We start from the raw sequence: 17,871 nt of genomic DNA, 5'->3' as shown, positions 1-17,871 counted from the left end.
TTTTTTTTTTTTTTTTTTTTCCTGCCGTGGGGGAACCTACATGTCCACTTTAAGCAAACATTTTGCTTTCAGTCTGCTATGATGAGATTAATTTCACCTTTAGATTTCAGTGTGGTATTGTTAAAGTATTCCTGCATCACACAATAAACTATTTCTGTGGTGGAATTCATATTAGGAAATGAAATCTCAAGCTGGAAAGCATAACAACAGCAGAGACTAAGTTAATTTTTTTATAGTATAGCATGCAAAATTCTTCTCTCTACAATGAAATATTTCAATACATTCAGCTTTATGACCCCCAAAACAACAGACATGAGAATACTTCTTCTTTGCTTAATTTCTTTTATAAAATGCTGGAAAACTGCATGAAATTGAAAGATCTTTCCTTTTTTCCTTTCCTAGTCCTTCTATTTCATGGGAGGACTTTGGGGAAGGAATTGCACAAATTCTTTTCCTCCCTTTTACCAGGTGCAAATTACCGTACACATTCTGAGTCAGCAGTACTGGCTAGCAGCTCACGGACAAAGCCAAGGATCTCCCTTTCCCCACCCCCATCCTCCCTTGCCCAGAAACTAAAAAAGAATATAATGAATATTGGACATGCAGTTACTTCTGCCTTGCTCTTCTGGTAATGGAAGAGGCCATGAAGTTCAGGAGATACTACAAGACTGTCTCCACTTTCTAAATCTCTTCATCATCCTGCAGAGCAGATCAAGATCTGATCTATTGTAATTTTGAATAAAGAAAGGGCATAGCTTAAGTGTTTAATGAAGTAGAAATATGAAGAACTTTGTGGAAAAAAATAGGGCTTAGTAAGGACTCAGGGAACTGATATTTAAGGTGGTTTTATGCATGTAAGTTATTTTGCATTTCTGCTTTTGAAGGTAAGTATAAATGAACTATCTCATTTTTGCCATGGTGAGAGGAGTACATAACAGATATTTTTCTACCACTTAGCAGACGGAGTATTTAATACCTTGTTATACTACTGTAACTTGCTCGTCTGTCTGAAGATGATTTAACTTACTGTTCTTCAGTTTTATTTTGCTGAGGAAAAATCAATATGCAAAACCTGTCAGGAGTCCAAATTATTACACTTATTCAGTTGCATGTATTATTGAGTAGGCAGTTTCCTGTAATGAAGTTCTTGGCTTAAGTTTGTAAGGTATATTAAGAAGTAATGGATGTAGCTCAGAATAAGCTGAAACAAGAAATGAAATTGTACAGTTGGGCAATTTTAGTCATTGGCCAGCTATATGAAAATATCGGTACTTGGTGAAGTCTCAGAAGAAAAAAATATTTCATGGTAAAGAATAGGTTAATAAGACTCCCTTGTGGTTTTGGTCTAACAACACATGATCCATGACTAGAGTTTTCCAAGCAATCCTACAATACATGCAGATATCAAAGGAGTGATTCTAAATATACAAAAAGTGGTTTGTCAGAATGTTCCTCCAGAAGCCCATACACTGGTCAAAAGGAAGTAATTCTTAAGAGTGTACAGAAAATGTTCCAGTTGAAGTTATTAACAGAAAGTCACTGGAGTTTGTTCTAACCCCTTCTTGTTCCCGTTATATTTACTATTCTCCCACTAGTGGTCTAAGTACAGGCAACCATTCCCATTAAAGAAGCAAGTAGGAACTGGCAAGCGTGCTTTCCAGAGTGGGATTCAGCTGACCAATTGCCAACGTCTACGTTTGAACCTCAAAGTTTTTGTAGGAATAGATAGAAATAGGCAATCCTCGAGAACAATGTCTCTCATCTGAAAGCAGACATTTGAAATAGATCTGATGAGTCATTCACTCAAAAAGCCAACTTTTGTCCATTGATTGTGAAGGCGGCTTCGCGACAATAGCCAAGATAAAAATACCTATGGCATAGAAATCTCAAGTTGCATGATAAAAACTCCGTGCTGTCTTACTGAAAACAAACAAACAAACAAAAAAAACCCCCAAAACCCCTGATATTGTTCTCATCTTCATATCAATGTACAGAAGAATAACAAAGGAAGTTCAAGCTATGCCACCTTCATAGCAGGCTCACAAAAGTCCCATTATATCCTGGAAAATAAGGTCCAACCAATTCATTTCCTGGGCTGTGCCACTGCTAAGCCTGTTAATTCTACCTCTAACGAGAGACTGAATGAAGGATTGAATAGAAAGAAGGCAGACACAGAACACTGGATGATGTTTGTTGACTATCATTGTCATCTCATGGAAATGAAGAAGTGGGTGACTACAGTCTCCATGTGTAAGTAAAAGGGAGAGTCTGGCCGTGCTCCTCTGCAGCAGGTCCCAGATATCACTTCCCACACACACTTCTCTTGTAAGAGCTTTGTGTGTTCCAGAAGTTCATAGCCCTGTCAGCTGATGAAAAAGTGTCACACACTGTGTCTCTGCTCTATTGTCTCTATTGTGTTTCTTTCCAACACAGACCCAGAAGAAGGAACAAGGATCCTAATTGTTATTACCAGCAAGAGGAAACATCATTACATATGGGGAGTTATTGTGGAGTAGAGTGGGAATCAGCAAGTATATTACAGATCCTTCGTCATACCAGGGTGATAGAACACACCCTTAACACAGACAAGAATCCTACTTTCTGTCTGTATTGGTAGATTGTATTATATTCACCAGCCATACTTTATGAATTCTTTAGCAACAGAAGCCTAAACCTGAGGCATTCTAGAAAGGATCAACATTTGTATTTTGTCTTTATGAACTATTAGTATATGTATCAGTATCTTTTACTTCCTTCTAGGCTTTTATAAGCTGAAGCAGAGATCATAAATTATTGCTGTATTGTCCTTTCCTTGCCTTTGGGTAATTTGACTAATACAACCAAACTCTGCGGATGCATATGTACATTAATCTTATAGTTTCTCTGTTAAAAACAATCAAACATGTTTCTGTTAGCCAGTGCTCAGTATCAATCTATTTTTTTTTCTTTGTCTCTACAATCAATGCAAAAAGATAGGCATTTTTTCATAGGTTGATTAACATCCTTCAGCAAACCAACCTTCCTTCATTTTTTTAGAGGTCTCTAAGGAAACATGACTGGAGACGTCTACCTCTTCTTTCCATCTAGGTTCATAGAATCATAGAATCACAGAATGGTTTGGGTTGGAAGGGACCTTTAAAGGTCATCTAGTCCAACCCCCCTGCCATGGGCAGGAACATCTTCAACTAGATCAGGTTACTCAGAGCCCTATCCAACCTGACCTTGAATGTTTCCAGGGATGGGGCATCTACAATCCCTCTGAACAACGAGTTCCAATGATTCACCACCCTGACTCAGCGAGTCCTATAGCTGTTTAGGTTCAGACGTAGAAATCTATAGATGTCTGTATGCAAACCAAGGTGGGCTTCAGCTGCCTCAGTGCATGTCTCCAGGGCCATCTGAGCTATTAGCTGACCTCTTGCTTCTATTCTAACATCGTTAATCCAGTCAGTTTGTGCCAATTCCTCCAGCACTGTGTGGGTGTCTTGGCACCCAAAGCATCTCAAATGGCACTGAATATATGTCTCTATACAATAAAACCCTTTCCTCAGTGTCTGAGCTTCCACTATAGTCCACAAAGTCAATGTATTTACTGAAGCCCTGAAAGTAATTTCAGTGATAAAATTAAGGTGTCTGTAGGTAATGACCTGTTTTTCATCCCTGATTATTGAGGGAGCCTGGGTGACTAACTTAGACTGAACATAGAATCTTTAGGTAGTTACATCAGGTATTTCCACTGTAAGGGTTTAATTTATTTTCACAAAGATAGGTTTTCAGCACAATTTGAGAAACCTCAGGGGATCAAGTTACCAGTCCAGATAGACCCAGATCTTCTGTAGGTCCCATGTCAGAATGTCCTGATATCTGAAGAAATCTAGAGACACTTGCTCTTTCTGTGCACCTGAATCTGGTCCTAAAAATCTCCAATGTAATTCCCTAATTCTGTTGGTTTAGGAACTTATTGGACACTAGAATGCAATTTATAGGCAAAGTGTAGGGTTCATTTAAGATTTCTCTGAAATGTAGCCACTGCCAGTGTAGAGAAATTCAAAGTTAACCAGTGTTGTCTTAATCCATGTTGCATCACTAGAAATAAAGATCCTAGAAATCAGTCAACTGTGCCATTGATTCCAGCAAGAATCGAATTCACTCTCTTACTGCTGTGTTTTTCTCAGCAAGACTAACAATCTGAAGAAGCAATAAAGACTCTGTTTTCTCAGAAAATACAGCAGACAGCCATAGAATATACCATGAGAATAGGAACAAAAGAACATTTTCACAGAATTACCTTTTAAAAGAATATCCGGTTGTCTGACATCTAGCTCACTCATTTTTCCAGAAATATAACACGTTTTTAAGACCTTCATGAAAGCACAGTTTGCATGCAAGGAAACACTTTAATTCAGCACTGAAATGTATCTGCTTCTGCAAAAGACTGCAGCAGCTCCCTGACGGCACGTCACACAAGCACACAGTTTAAAAGAGCTGTAAAGATCTGGTGAAAATCATACTAAAATCATAGATGGTCACTCAGTTATAATTCAGATGACATGTTAATAGTCTTTGGGGAATTTTTTTTCTTCCACTGTACTATAGACTCGAAAAAGTTAAATGATCGTAAGTTGTCACAGCTTCCAGCTGTCCATGACTCTGAAGATACGGACAGATCACAGCAGCACAGGAAAGACCATCACTCATTTCATTGTATAAGTTTTACTGCTACTCATCATTCATTTTTTAACTGCAGTGACCTGATATATCATGCTTGCAATTATATGTAATGCTCACAATTGCAGCTTGAGGCTACATGAATTAAAACAATTCCCCTGCCCCACAGGTAAAATCCATTGCAAATGCATCCAGTACAGTTCTCATTTGAAAATGATAATTTAAAAAAAAAAAAACAAAAACACACAAACAAAAAAAAGCAAAAACCAAAAGCAAGTAAATAACTATACAGGGTAAACCTTCACTTCCCAACAGCCTCCACATACACTGTAAAGAAGCTGCCCCCATTTACTCTAGATCAGCTTCGCATTGCACATCGTGTATGCCATGTAGCGGAAGGTAAGACTGGGTTTTTTGATATTATTTAACTCTGGACAAAAAAGAGAGGTGGTGTGGCTTAATGAACTAGCTGTTACCATAGAAACAATGAACTCACAAGTGGAACTGTGTAAATAATTGATATTTTCATTCAATGGTTAAACAAAAAGCAAAACAAAACAAACAAACAAACAAACCAAACAAAATAAACATTCTGTTCAATTACGTGAGATTTTTTCCTTCTTTTTGACTGACATGAAATACAGAGAGTTGGATAGCCAGACAGGAAATTTTATTTTTGGCTTTTTAATTCTAACATTTCTTTATTTTTTAACCCTAATTAAATTTAAGTAGAAATTCTGAAACAATGTTCTATCATGAAATGTCAATACATTTTTATTTTCCAAATTTGGTAATGGTTATTATTTTTTGGCTTAAAATCTTTAAAAATTTAACCTGAACTTGCATTTTTCAATGATTAAACTGTTTGCAGAAAAATATTTTTATTCAATCTTGCTCCCAGAAACTAATCTTATCCAAGTCAATATCTTACACAGTTGCCTGGACAAATTCCATTCCACCTTTTATTTTCTTTTAACTTATGTTCCTCGGTTATTAAAGAAGGACTTCATGGCAATTCTGGAGATTACAAAAGTAATAGCTTTGAAAGATCCAGCCAGAAATTATTACAATGAATATACGATGGGATAGGAATGGTAGCTCATACACATGCTTTGCAGTTAATGATGTTTTCAGCACTGTAGGCATTAAATTCCAGTATTTTCCTTCCCTTCATTTCCCATCTGAATGGAAATCCAGAAAATGCTGAAAAGGTGACTAAACTTAGATTTATTAGCACGGCTTGCAAAGGAGGTAGTCCTCATTTAAACCATCAAAACACTGCTGAATATATTGGCAGAATGCGTTCATGCTGCCCAAGGAGATAACAGAAATTTCTGCTCCATTACAGCAATTTTTGCATCTTTTCTGTGAGTCATCTTAACTGACCGTTCCCTAGCTGATGATCACCTCACCTAAGTTTCAACTATCTTAGAGAGTCCATATAGCTTAACTTATGCACCGTCTTCCCTCTTTAGTCACTAGAGAGAAAAAGGTCATTCCAGAGAAAAATTTATCCCACAAATGTCAGGAACCCATGGTAGTTTGAAAGGAATAGTTCTAAGAAAAGACCCACAGCTCTGCAGTGGCTACTTCAGAATTAGTTTAGACTAGACATTGAGGTGTTAGTTACTAAAATCAAGAAAGACAAATCACATCCCTGGAGACAAAGCAGTGAATAAGAACTAGTAGGATTTGGGATTAAAATTCTTAGGATAGAGACTAAAGTATCCATATCCATCATCTGTGCTGTAGAAAATCCATGACAGAATACTGCTCTGGTATTCCATGATGCACCTATGGCCCTACACACTCCACCAATTTGCCGTGGCTTAGCACTATACTGTGGGTAGCACATGGCACTGAAGAGAAAGAGATAGTATATTAAGGAAAGATTTTCTTGACACCGAGATGCATGGTATTACCAGAGGCACTGTGATCCCTAATGAAGAATAGTACAGAGATCCCCAACCTAATGGCAACCCAGCTAGATCTGGAAGCAAAAGCTGTAGGATTGCACAAGCACAGCACTGCCCTGCAGCAAATTATTTCTGTTCCCAGGACCATGATCTCAGCTGAGAGTTACAACACCAAATGAATATCCCTGCTCAACTGGCATTAATATGTGCGTCTTTATATCATGTCTAAGGAACAACGTGGATGGGCCTCTAATGGCTGTTACCAAGAATCTGTCACTGGTAAAATTATTGTTATTATACTGTTTGTCATCCCAGGCAGACTATATATATAAGTATAGCTTTGCCCTATATCATAGAGAGATGAGAAAGAAATATGCTAGAGTCTTTTCCAAGAAACAGGAATATACCAGTAGTTCACCCTTTAGAGGTTTGTCCCATCTCCAGCTGTGACTAGCAAGAAACTTTTTTGTAGATCATTCCAAAGCACTTTGTCTGTGACACAGCACCCTTTGTTTCCCCTGCCAAAACTCATCCTGAACTTTTTCGATGACAGCGCGTTTCCAGGCTTTCATCTTCACTAACATGACTGAATTCACAGTAGGCTAGCAACATCCATTTTAACTTCTGCTGCTCCATTTAAGAACAAGATTCTTTATAGAGTCTACAGTTTGGTTTATACTTGGATTGTGAAGATTTTGTTCATTTCAGTACTGCTACGCAGTTATCAACAGAATTCATAGCACCTAACTTCAGACGTCCATGATTTTTTTAATAGGCAATGGAGTGAAATGGGCACTTCTCATAGTTTTCTCAATGTAAGATGGATGTCTAAAACAGGGCAAGTTCAAGTCCTATAAGTACTTGTAAGTGACTTCTAAGTATTTATTTTGATCTACTGACTACAAACACAGTTTCAATAACTAGCATTGATAAAAGGCCTTTCTACTTTATAAGCACATATTTAGGTGACATGAATTTATCCATTGTATCTGATGAAGAGACTTCTAAAAAGCATGTTGATAAATTCTGAGACATTCACCAAAGAGCTAAAGAATGAGTCAATGCTTGGAAAACAGAGATCAGTGAAGCTCTTTTTCTTGCATTTGCCTGAGAAAGAGTAAAGCTTGATCACAGCTCAGGTATCGAGTGTTGCACAGGTGTTTGTTCAGATAGAGACCTCTACAGTATAGATGTCCAAACTAAGCATGGATCCTAACCCTGTTATCATATGGTCTCTAACTTCTACCTTGAAATTCTTGCTTGTTTCTACCATCTCCAACACGAAGTTAGTGGAAGACACTTTATGCAGTGTCACATGGATAAATCCATCAGCACAAAAAAGTGTCGTTGACCAGATAGGTGTATTTAGGCAGATCAAAGCTATCTAACTCAGCATCCTGGCTCAAATAGGAGCCAAGTGGAAAACATTTAGGTGTAGACACATATTCTTAGCTATACCCTCCCAGTTCTAGGAATTCAATAGCTTTAAAAGCTGAGAGTGAGAAGAACAATCCAAGTCCTATTGTTCTTGTGCACAGCTGCATCAACAACAGAGACACATGCACACATACACAAGCACACAATGAAGTAACATCTTGCCAGTGGTGCCAAGGGAAATAAGAGCAGATAATTAAAAGCCTCTGAAAGAAAAGGAGGCTGATGAGACACCCACTAAAAATCTAAAACTAAAAACCCTGCTCCATCATCATAAGAAACTGTCAGTAAGTATCTGAGTAACTCCTGTGCCATTCTTTCCTAGCCCCAGTGTTGGGAACACGTCAGCAGAGTCTGGATACAAAAAATAAAAATGAAAAAGGTGCGTATGGATCAGCAGTGATCTTTATCAATTCTTATCTGGCAGAAAGTCCATTGAGGACTGCTGACAACTAGAAAACGATCCAGCAGGAACTAGGGCAGCGATGCACTACAAGAGGGACAAAAAAGGAAACAAGGGAGATTAGAAACACTGATATGAGAAATAGCCTGGCTCCACTGCCTGGAGAAGTTGGGTATGAAGTAATCATTCCCCTTCTTCATTTCTTTTCTGTCTTTGGCTTTCATTAATTCCCTTTATCACTTTAATTCCCTCTCCAGAGCAAAGGAGTCAAATTCCCTATCCTGCTGAGATTTCATTTTCTGCAAATTCTCTTTTTCATTCAGGTTGTAGGCGATAGCTGAATGGGGATGGACACATAGGGTCAGCTCATGTCCCTTATTCCTTTTCATATATAGACTACTAAAGAATTTAAAGCATTTTAGATGAAGAAACCATCATAAAATTCATGAAAAAAACCCAAACAGAAAATCTCAAGATAATCATTGTCTCTGAAGCATTATAGGCATTACATAGCAGCAGGAGAGAAAACAGTGCTGTGAAGAATAAAACAGTACTGACCATAACATCTGGGCAAGAGAGGCAGAGGAGAAGGGAAAGGGGAAAACATCAGAGCCCTGACAAATCAGGGCTAAATGCTTTCCATAATACAAGTGCCAGCCTTGCTCTTCAAGACCTGTGGTTGCAGTTGCAGCATCAACATTGTGCTTGTGTTGGACTTCACCCAGAGGAACTCTGGGGAACCATTTAGTTTATATCTGTGTTCACAGACGCTGAAAACAGCAAGGGGGCAAAGCGAAGGCAGCAGAGTTGAATTATTGCGAAATGTAGGAACCTACAAGATGTTCTTCCTCTTTTGACATCAAAGTGCATTTCTTTCCATGCAGTACTTTTAGGCAGGAGAAATATCAGTGCAGAAGACAAGGTCTCTAAACAGGAGCAGAAACTTACTATTACCATTATTATTTTTTGCACCATGTGGTCACCTTGGAGTAGGATTTATGATCTGTAACGTTATTGTTCTAGATACTGTAGAATTACAGATCACAAAGACTGTTCATGTCCCAGACCCAAGTTTTATATGTGATCATTTGACTTTGTGTCACCTGCAACAGAAGAAGGTGGAACTACTTTGCTCACAGAGGTTACTGTAGTTCAGGTGATTTGGGTTATTGTTTTTTTTTTTAAGCCACAGTAAATTCAACATGTGCCCAAGTCTCTACAGGCTCCCTCAAAACTCACAGTCCCATTTTATTTACCTTAAATTTGTATATTGAATTGTTCTATGGAAATTTGCAGGCAGAAGTAGTCAAAGTGGGGGAAGAGGCAGTTTTGTGCTTCTCCTTGCTCTTGAATAAACAGAAGTTTACTCACCAGCCAGGAGGGATTTCTTCCTTCTTTCAGCTGTTTCTGGCAAGCAAGGGAGTTGTTTCCTACGTTTCTCCTTCTTTGAAGGAAACAATTTAATAACATATTTCTCCACTACTTACCATCGTTAGTAAGTCTTATTGCTACAGACGAATAAAAAACCCCAATGCTGGGCAATTTTCACTTCTCCCAAGTGAAAAATATGTTGTCTGCAGCAGGTGAAAATCGAAAGGAATCAACACGCTGCACATATGACTGTTTAATTTATGGGCAGTTACTACCTCTTCAGGGAGTTTTGTAATGAAGCTTCTCCAAACAATGCTTGATAACTTAACCTAAAAGCCAGGTTCAGCTGTGGTGAATAGCGCTCCGTTTCAGTAACAGACCAGGAGGAAAAGTGCTGTTGGAGTAAATAGATACCTGTGGTATTTTTCCAAATATTGCTGAGTGTGAATTCATCATATGTAGAGTATCCCATGTTGATATACCTCTTGTTAGCAGGCAGCAGCAAGGTGTCATTCAAAACAAATTAAGTAGTATCTCAATGATGTTGAGCAAACAGTAAGAAGGTGGTAACGCTCTGCTAATGTCCCATCCTTTAACTGTGGAGATAAGGCTTTTTTGGGAATGTGAGTAGCAGGATCTAGCTTGAAATAAGTATCATGTAATAAAAGGTTAGTCTGGAAGGTCAGGACTTAAAGGGGATAGAATGGAATGCTATAGTCCCAGAGGTGAAATGAAATATAAGTAAAACATGTCTACAATAGTTAGAAAAAGATAGAGAGAAAGGGCAACAAACAGGATCCACAGAATGGAATGACTTTCAAACAAATGATATGCCAGAATTCTTCACTGGAAAATAAATGTCTTTGAGGGGATGTGGCTTCTTTACTCAAAGCCACCACATAAACTGTGGAATTCATTGCCACAGGATGTGATGAACAACTAAACGATGCACGATGAACTTGGGAAAATCTTCTTTACAGTGATTCAATCCAAAAATACCGGGGGAACAGAATAAGGAGCAGCTGGGTTCTGCTGCTGAGCTAGCGCTTGAAAGGATTCAGTCCCTTCCTGCCTGAGTGGGTAATACATTTTAATCACATTGAGATGCAAAAGCCTTTCCAATGGCTCTGGACCCTCTGTATCTCTGAACTGTGCTCCTTGAATTTGGAACAGGCAGTGGGGAGGAGTTCAGTCTGAATAGTCCTCCAACTAACAGGGTTATTGTGGATTTGAGTGATAAGGAACAAACTAGCTGGTGAAATGGTCTCTTTTGACCTGGGAGAATCTATGAATTCTTGAATCCAAATAATAGTAATTGCATAATCATAACAAGTAGGGCTCATGGTCAGCTTCTGACATCATTCTGGGGGTAGGGGAGGATAAACATTTTTTTTTTACTTTTGTCCTTGCTTATGCCACATCTGGACCAGGGAATAACTGAGAAGCTCTTCTGTAATACTCAAAAAAACCTCCCTGGGGATGAAATGAACTGCCTGAAGTACATGCTTTCCTCAGTTCCACCAAACCACATAGCTCATTTGCCCAAAGCTGGGAAGCAGAACAAAAATGATCTTATGTATGAGGTGAATAACAGGACTCTGACAGAAATACTCGTAGCAGCTAAAAGGCATGAGCGGTTTGCTTCAGAGGATGCTGTGGTAACACAGATATCTGCAGCCTGAAATGTGTAGAGACAAAAAGGGTAGAGAAATCTCCCCTCTTTTATCACACACACAACGTGTTTTATTTGTTTTTCTCTGCAGTTTTACCGATTTCAGACAGAGTAGAAGCAGTTTGGACAGGACTCAGAAAATAGACCCTGATTTCCAATTACTTTCTTTGTCATTCTTTGCCTTTCTCAGATTGGCACTGGCCACAGGCAGCTCCTGCTGCAGTCAGTGGGAAATGAGACAGGATATTAACTATTAATTTCTTCTTTGCTTGCTGTCTCAGTTTCTTATCTGAGCAATAGCACAAGTATTCTTCATCAATATTACAGTCATCACAATGTTAATCCCTATAAAGGTCTTCAGATCATGTGAGAGACTGGCACAAATTATTACCGAGTTGATGAGGGGGAACGAGCTGTTACAGAACAGACCAATGATTCATTTAGTCTTATGTCCAGTCCCCAATAGTTGTTACCACCCACACCAGCAGAAGACATAAATACTATCAAGGTCTTTCTAGGCATACTGTTTGTTTTTTCATTTCTTTTCTTTTTGTATTAATTTTGTAGACATATGTCACTGCATCACGTAAAGTACAGAAGCAAATTCCTGACCTCAGATAATAATCAGCTATTGTTCTGCTACATTCCCATTGATTGATTTTTCATCCTTATAATGTTTCTCTAAGCTCATTCAGCTGCAGTGGCTACACCTCTTACCGTAAGACGCTTTCATTGACATTGCTGAAAATCCCTGCAGACATGACAGGAAATGTTCAGAAACCATCAGTTCAATGTACATGGCCTATGCCAAGTTGAAACTCACCTGGAGAAGAGTCATTGAGAGGGTTCAGGGCAGCTGCTCTCCGTATTTTCTCCAGACAAGTCTCTTGCTCCTTTTTAATAATGCAGTTGGAATGGGTTGCTGTAACCTGAAATGTAGGGAATTTTTATGTGGAGAAAGAACAATTACAAACTTAAAATAGCTACTGAGTTTATCAGGAAACATCATTAAGTTTTAAGGTCCCATTCTAAAAAGAAAAAATCATCCTTAGAAGATGAGAAAAAACTACAATAAAATTATTTTCTTTTTTTACTTCTATTCTTTTTTTCTTCTTTTTTTTCTTCCATCAAGTTTAAACCCAAACTATGGAATTATAATTCTTATAAATTGTTTGGGATTTTTATCTTGTTCTCCCTGTCAAAGTGTAATTTCTAATGTGTTTGCTTTATTTTGTTGTATTCCTTCCTCATATAGGGCTGAAGCAAAGGTACCTCTAAATAGAGAAATAATTTAAAGAGGAATCAGAAATCAAATGAGGCTCAATTTGATCTTCCACTAGTTTCTTATGAGTCTTGCAAAATCTATTAACCTCACTCAGGACTCAAAACTAAATTAAAATCTCTTTCTCTCAGTATTTCACCCCTGTCCATTCCTCAGTATTTCCTTCTTCCTTTATTCCCAGTGAATACAAGACAACTTTCTTGCCAAAAGATAATGCAATGTCAGTTAAAATGAGATGACTTGATTCAAATATTTTATTTTTATTTTATTTGTTTTCTTATCTTTAATGCTTTACAAGAAAAAAGAGGCGAGGGGAAAGGTAAGTTAGTTTATAAGAGGAACATTGCAGCCAACAAAATGCAGACAATCCCAAAGCAGCAACAAAATAAGAATGTGAACCCATTCCCACAAATCAACACAAGATTTCATTCCTATTGCAGACAGTGGCCAGGGCATATCAATTCAAAGGCCATACAATCTCAGGTTTCATTAGATCATTTTATAGAGGCACTGCTAAAGTTCAAATCACACTCTGTGGAAAGCACTGTGAAAATCAGTGCCCTGGTTGGAGATGGGATAGGTCACTCTGGTTCACTGAAGCAATTTTGCTGTTTCGTATTTCCTATCCCATTTCCTTCACTCTTGAGGATGGAGAACTACAGAAGAAGTAGAGTGTACCTGTCAAGTGGTCTGTTTTCCCTTACCTGCTAAGCAGGAGCAAGCAAACAGCAAAAGCAATACCTGAATTCAATCTACTACAGTTTATTTTGGAGATCCATCTGCACAGTTCAACTTTATTTCCCTCACAACCTAACAGAAGGAATGGAGTGAACAGTTTGGGTCACTAATGCATCCAACTGCCACCACACACTCAATACACGCTTACAGTAAATCGCAAGGCACACATAATCCTAGCTTGGTGATGCTTGTGTTGTGCTTTTGTGTGTGCTAGGAGGTGTGGAGCCGTTTGCACACTCCTGACCTTGTAACAATTGCAAGCTATCACCCCTATTTCAAAGACAGAGAGTGTTTCCTAGTGAACTCTACTAGAAAATTTTACTCACCATTTGTAGGAACTGATAACGCTACACATTTTCATCTCCAAGATCCCCGTAATAAGTTTCAGCTATTTTCCCCATGGGATACACCAGACATAACCATATTAGATTTGTTTATCTTCAAAACAAACATTGTTCTGTTCTAAGGGCTCCCAAGGGCCTGGAAAATATATATTGTCACAGATCTCAAGGATCTCCCGAGAAAATAAAGGCTTTTGCTACATTATCCCCTAAATCTCACCAAAGATTGGGAAAATTGCATTGGCTGACATTCAAGTTCTTAGAATATCTTCTAAAAAGACAAAAGAGAAATAGAAAGTAAATCAAGGTTCTGCTGCTAGTACTGATTCCCTCTCCACAGTTGCCCAGATGTGAACAGAGTGTCCAGGGTTTTTTTCAGTACATGAACATGGCAGTTTCTATAAAGTTCAGCATGTGTAGGTTAAAAATACAGTCATTTAGTAATAATAATAATTACAGTATATATGGTCTACACAAGCAGGATACGAATAAACAAAAGGAAATGTTTCTTCACACACTACGTAATGTTAAAATGCAGAAGTCTTTTCAGCTTGATATTGTGGATGTTAAATTGAGTTCAAAACATATATATATATGTATGTATTTTTGCAAAGTCTATCAAAGGATACTAAACACTAAGAAACCCATCATGCCCAGATTTTGATGTCCTATGGGGTAATCATAGACCTTTGAGAAGAAGTATAGTGAAAGGACAAAAGAGTGTGATCTATCCTTCGTATTTTTGGTGTCGTCTTTAGTAGAGGTAAATCAAAGCCCAGGCTTGATTGAATGTAAGGAAAGCTTAAGGTTAAAAGCTCATATTTTTTTGTTTTTCATGCAGACATGCACATCTAGTCAAAGTATTTCACTTAACTGACTAAATTTAGGCAATTCTATATGAGTAAGTCTGTCTCAGGAGGTATTTGAAATGGAGGCTGCTGGGCACAGGGAGAGCACTAGAACGATGTGCTTCACCTGTCCCTGGAGTCTTCCTTAAGCTTTCACTATTGGCAGAATATTTTGATGTGACTTCCCATAATCATCTTCATGCCATTTTGTAGCACTCTTCATCAATAGATTTAAAAAAACAATATTGAGGAACATGGAAACTGAGATAGAAAGCAAAGAAAGGGAGGAAACATTAACCTCAGTGCCGGAGGAGAGAATAGAAGCTGCCTGTCATCTCTGCTAATAAGCAATGCCGTATCTGAGAAAATAAAAGCAGATTTGGACTGTTAATAACAAAAGGTTTCTCTGTTGAATGCAGAGATGCTTTAATGTTATCATGTTTTCCTGAAAGGATTCACATGTTTCAATGTTCCTCCTTTAACTATGTACTGGTAGAGCCTTTAATCTGTCGAGTTAGTCTTCAACAGTTGAACGGCAAAGTACAATTCAAATGGAAGTGTAAGCTTGAACTTCATGGCCTCCTGATTTCATTTCTTTTGCCTCAAGGACACCTGCAATTTCCTGAGTTCAGTAGAGACAGTCTGGTTTCAGTTTCCCAGAAGATATCAGTGATACGTGCAGTTAAAGAATATTTTGACACATACCAGCAAAATCAAGAAACCAAGAGGAGAGTGCATGAAATTCACTCTTTTTTAAAAAAAGTTGTTTTTCTTAATGGAGTGAAGGAGTTTGACACACCAATTTTGAAAAGGCGTATATTTGTATAGGTACAAATACAGTAAACACTATCAACGTCTCTTTAGCTCTGAGAGGACACAAAAAGACAAAAGCAGCTAACTACAACACTATAGGTGCACAATAAATTAAGAGCTCTCATTTTTCTTCATTTGTTTTTATTAAGGTGACCAGAACAAACATAAACTGGTATGTGCTGTGTGTAACTTGTAGTACTTAACTCTTTGTTGTTCCCTTGAGATTATGGTAATAACAATCATGTTATTCTGTTACAACCTACATATATTCTCTCACACATACTCTCAAGGTGCTGCTTTATTGTGAACTGTTCCATTAAGAAAGCCATTGTCAGTACGTAAACCTGAGCAGAGAACCAGATGAACACATCTGTGCTGCTTCCGGACCTGTCCTAGTTATACGTATAAATCAAATTAGCAAATTTTAGAGTCATGTGTTTAAGCAAAGCATTGTTCAAATATACAGATGCTCCAGGGAAGGAACCACGTGGAAGGAATTGTGCGGATCAGAATAGTACCATGCACTCCCCTACTCATGGAAATAAATACACATTGCCAGCTTATTCCAGTAGAAAATTTAAATAAACTTTCTTCTTGTTTTAGTTCAAGTATACCAAAGACTGGAAGCAAGGCAGGTGAAGGTAACTTCAAAAGCAACTTCTTCCTTTTCCCAAGATTTCTATACTGGAAAGGCAACAAGTTAAGCTGTCTGATTTGGTGCATAAAGATCTACAGAGCACAATAATAGCTCTGCACCTCTTCCCAACATGTAGCGCAGACTGTGCCTCACATTAGGCATGGCATGGTACAAGCCTCTGACATTGTGCCTTGGGCTCTCAAGTCCAGTAAATCTGCAAATAGGGAGAGAATAGTGCTGATAATAGATCCAAAGAGCACAAAGCAAGGCTGTGAGTAGAGAGCACAGAGAGCAGAAATGAGCTGCATCAGGAAGATGCTTCCTCGTACTAAGGAACAAAGGGTATGAACTTAAACTGACCACCGTACTTAGGTAGCTCTCCTGACTTATGCACTGTGTATATGACATTAACATACAGCTCTGCCCAAAGTGAGCAAGTCAAAAGTCTAATCACAGATGTCTAGATCATTTGATTTGCCTTAGGGTACCTCGCTTGACCTCCAGTTGCAGCTGCTTGCATTTACCTTTACCTTTGCCCCCTTGTTCTTATCAAGCAATGATTCAACTGGTCAAACCAAGGCCAAGACTTGCAAAATGTTGTGTTAAAAATAGAAGTCTTTGGAAAGGAGCTCTGACTATCCGGATTTTTTCAGAACTGGTTTACACGATTACTTATACCCACAACACCAGCTTGGTAGTTGAACAAATTGTTGTCTCCAGGAAGGCCTTACATTGTTACTTGATTACATTTTTGTCTGCATGGGTAAATGACACCCAAACTACCGTAATTTTAAAACATTTCAGACTAAGAGAAAGGGTAAAGCAATCAGAAACTTATTCAAACCAAGGCACAATTGTACAATCTGCAGCATAGTTTTGACACCACGCTTTAAACAAACTGTGCAGAAAAAAAATAACACAAACAGAGCACACTGCCAAAAAAAAGGCATTGATGCCTTTCAAACCGGTTTACATGAATTTAAGATATGGTTACCTTCTAACACTGGTGGCTCCTGGAGAGATGCATATCTTACTGTGGATTAGAAAATAACAGCAGCATAATCAACAGTTCCCTTCACTTAGTGGATATCTTCTGAAGTAGTAACTCTGGACAAAAGATGTGTTATGCAACATGGGGTAAACCTATTTTTGAATTTGCCTTAACTGGTTTTTTATCTTGGAGATCAGTTGAAAAACCTCTCTTTGAGCATGGTGAGGCATTCTCAGTATAGTTGACAACTTCCACAGGAACTGACATCTTGAGTTAAAGGAACATATACCTTTATCTTATCTCTAACAGCAGGCAATACCAAATGATGTTTCTCAAAGTCCTGTACTGTCAGGATGCAATGACTGATTGGAAAAGTGTTTAAAAATCTTACTAGACATAATGTGCTTGAATTGAAACTAAAGGTTCAATAGCCCTTTCTGACTGCTGATTGTATTACGTAAAATGGCTTTCTCCCATTGCTCCTGAGGCTTTCTCCTCCAAACATAAAACTCTAGAAGTACAGCTCCCAATAACACATGCTAGATGTCTTCCTCCTTCGTTCCTCAGAGGTCAACCTAGGCCTGAGAAGCTGACAGTCTCCTGCCAACATTGAAATTCTCACTTATTTCCAAAAGTATTCAAGAGCAATGGGATTTAATTGTTATTACAAATCTGTCTGAAACTTCATGGAAAGATTCTTACCCCTCCAAGAGCTTTTAGTACAGAGTAAAAGTGGGTTGTGTGGCCTCACTGCAGG

The 17,871-nt window shown here is 38.3% G+C and overlaps 1 protein-coding gene across 1 annotated transcript in view; it reads right to left on the bottom strand.

Annotated features, from left to right (window-relative positions):
* ADCYAP1R1 (adenylate cyclase activating polypeptide 1 (pituitary) receptor type I) overlaps positions 1-12,393 on the bottom strand; it is a gene marked incomplete at its 5' end in the record, with an annotated part of 83,732 nt that extends 71,339 nt beyond the window's left edge. The window contains one exon of the mRNA XM_009707355.1: positions 12,288-12,393. Coding sequence (XP_009705657.1) covers positions 12,288-12,393 — 106 coding nt within the window. The remainder of the gene's footprint in view (positions 1-12,287) is intronic.
* Between the last annotated feature and the right edge of the window lie 5,478 nt (positions 12,394-17,871).

This window comes from Cariama cristata, unplaced genomic scaffold, assembly GCF_000690535.1.
Source record: "Cariama cristata isolate BGI_N322 unplaced genomic scaffold, ASM69053v1 scaffold2339, whole genome shotgun sequence".
NCBI lineage: Eukaryota > Metazoa > Chordata > Aves > Cariamiformes > Cariamidae > Cariama > Cariama cristata.
This window is presented reverse-complemented; position numbering and strand designations above follow the sequence as displayed.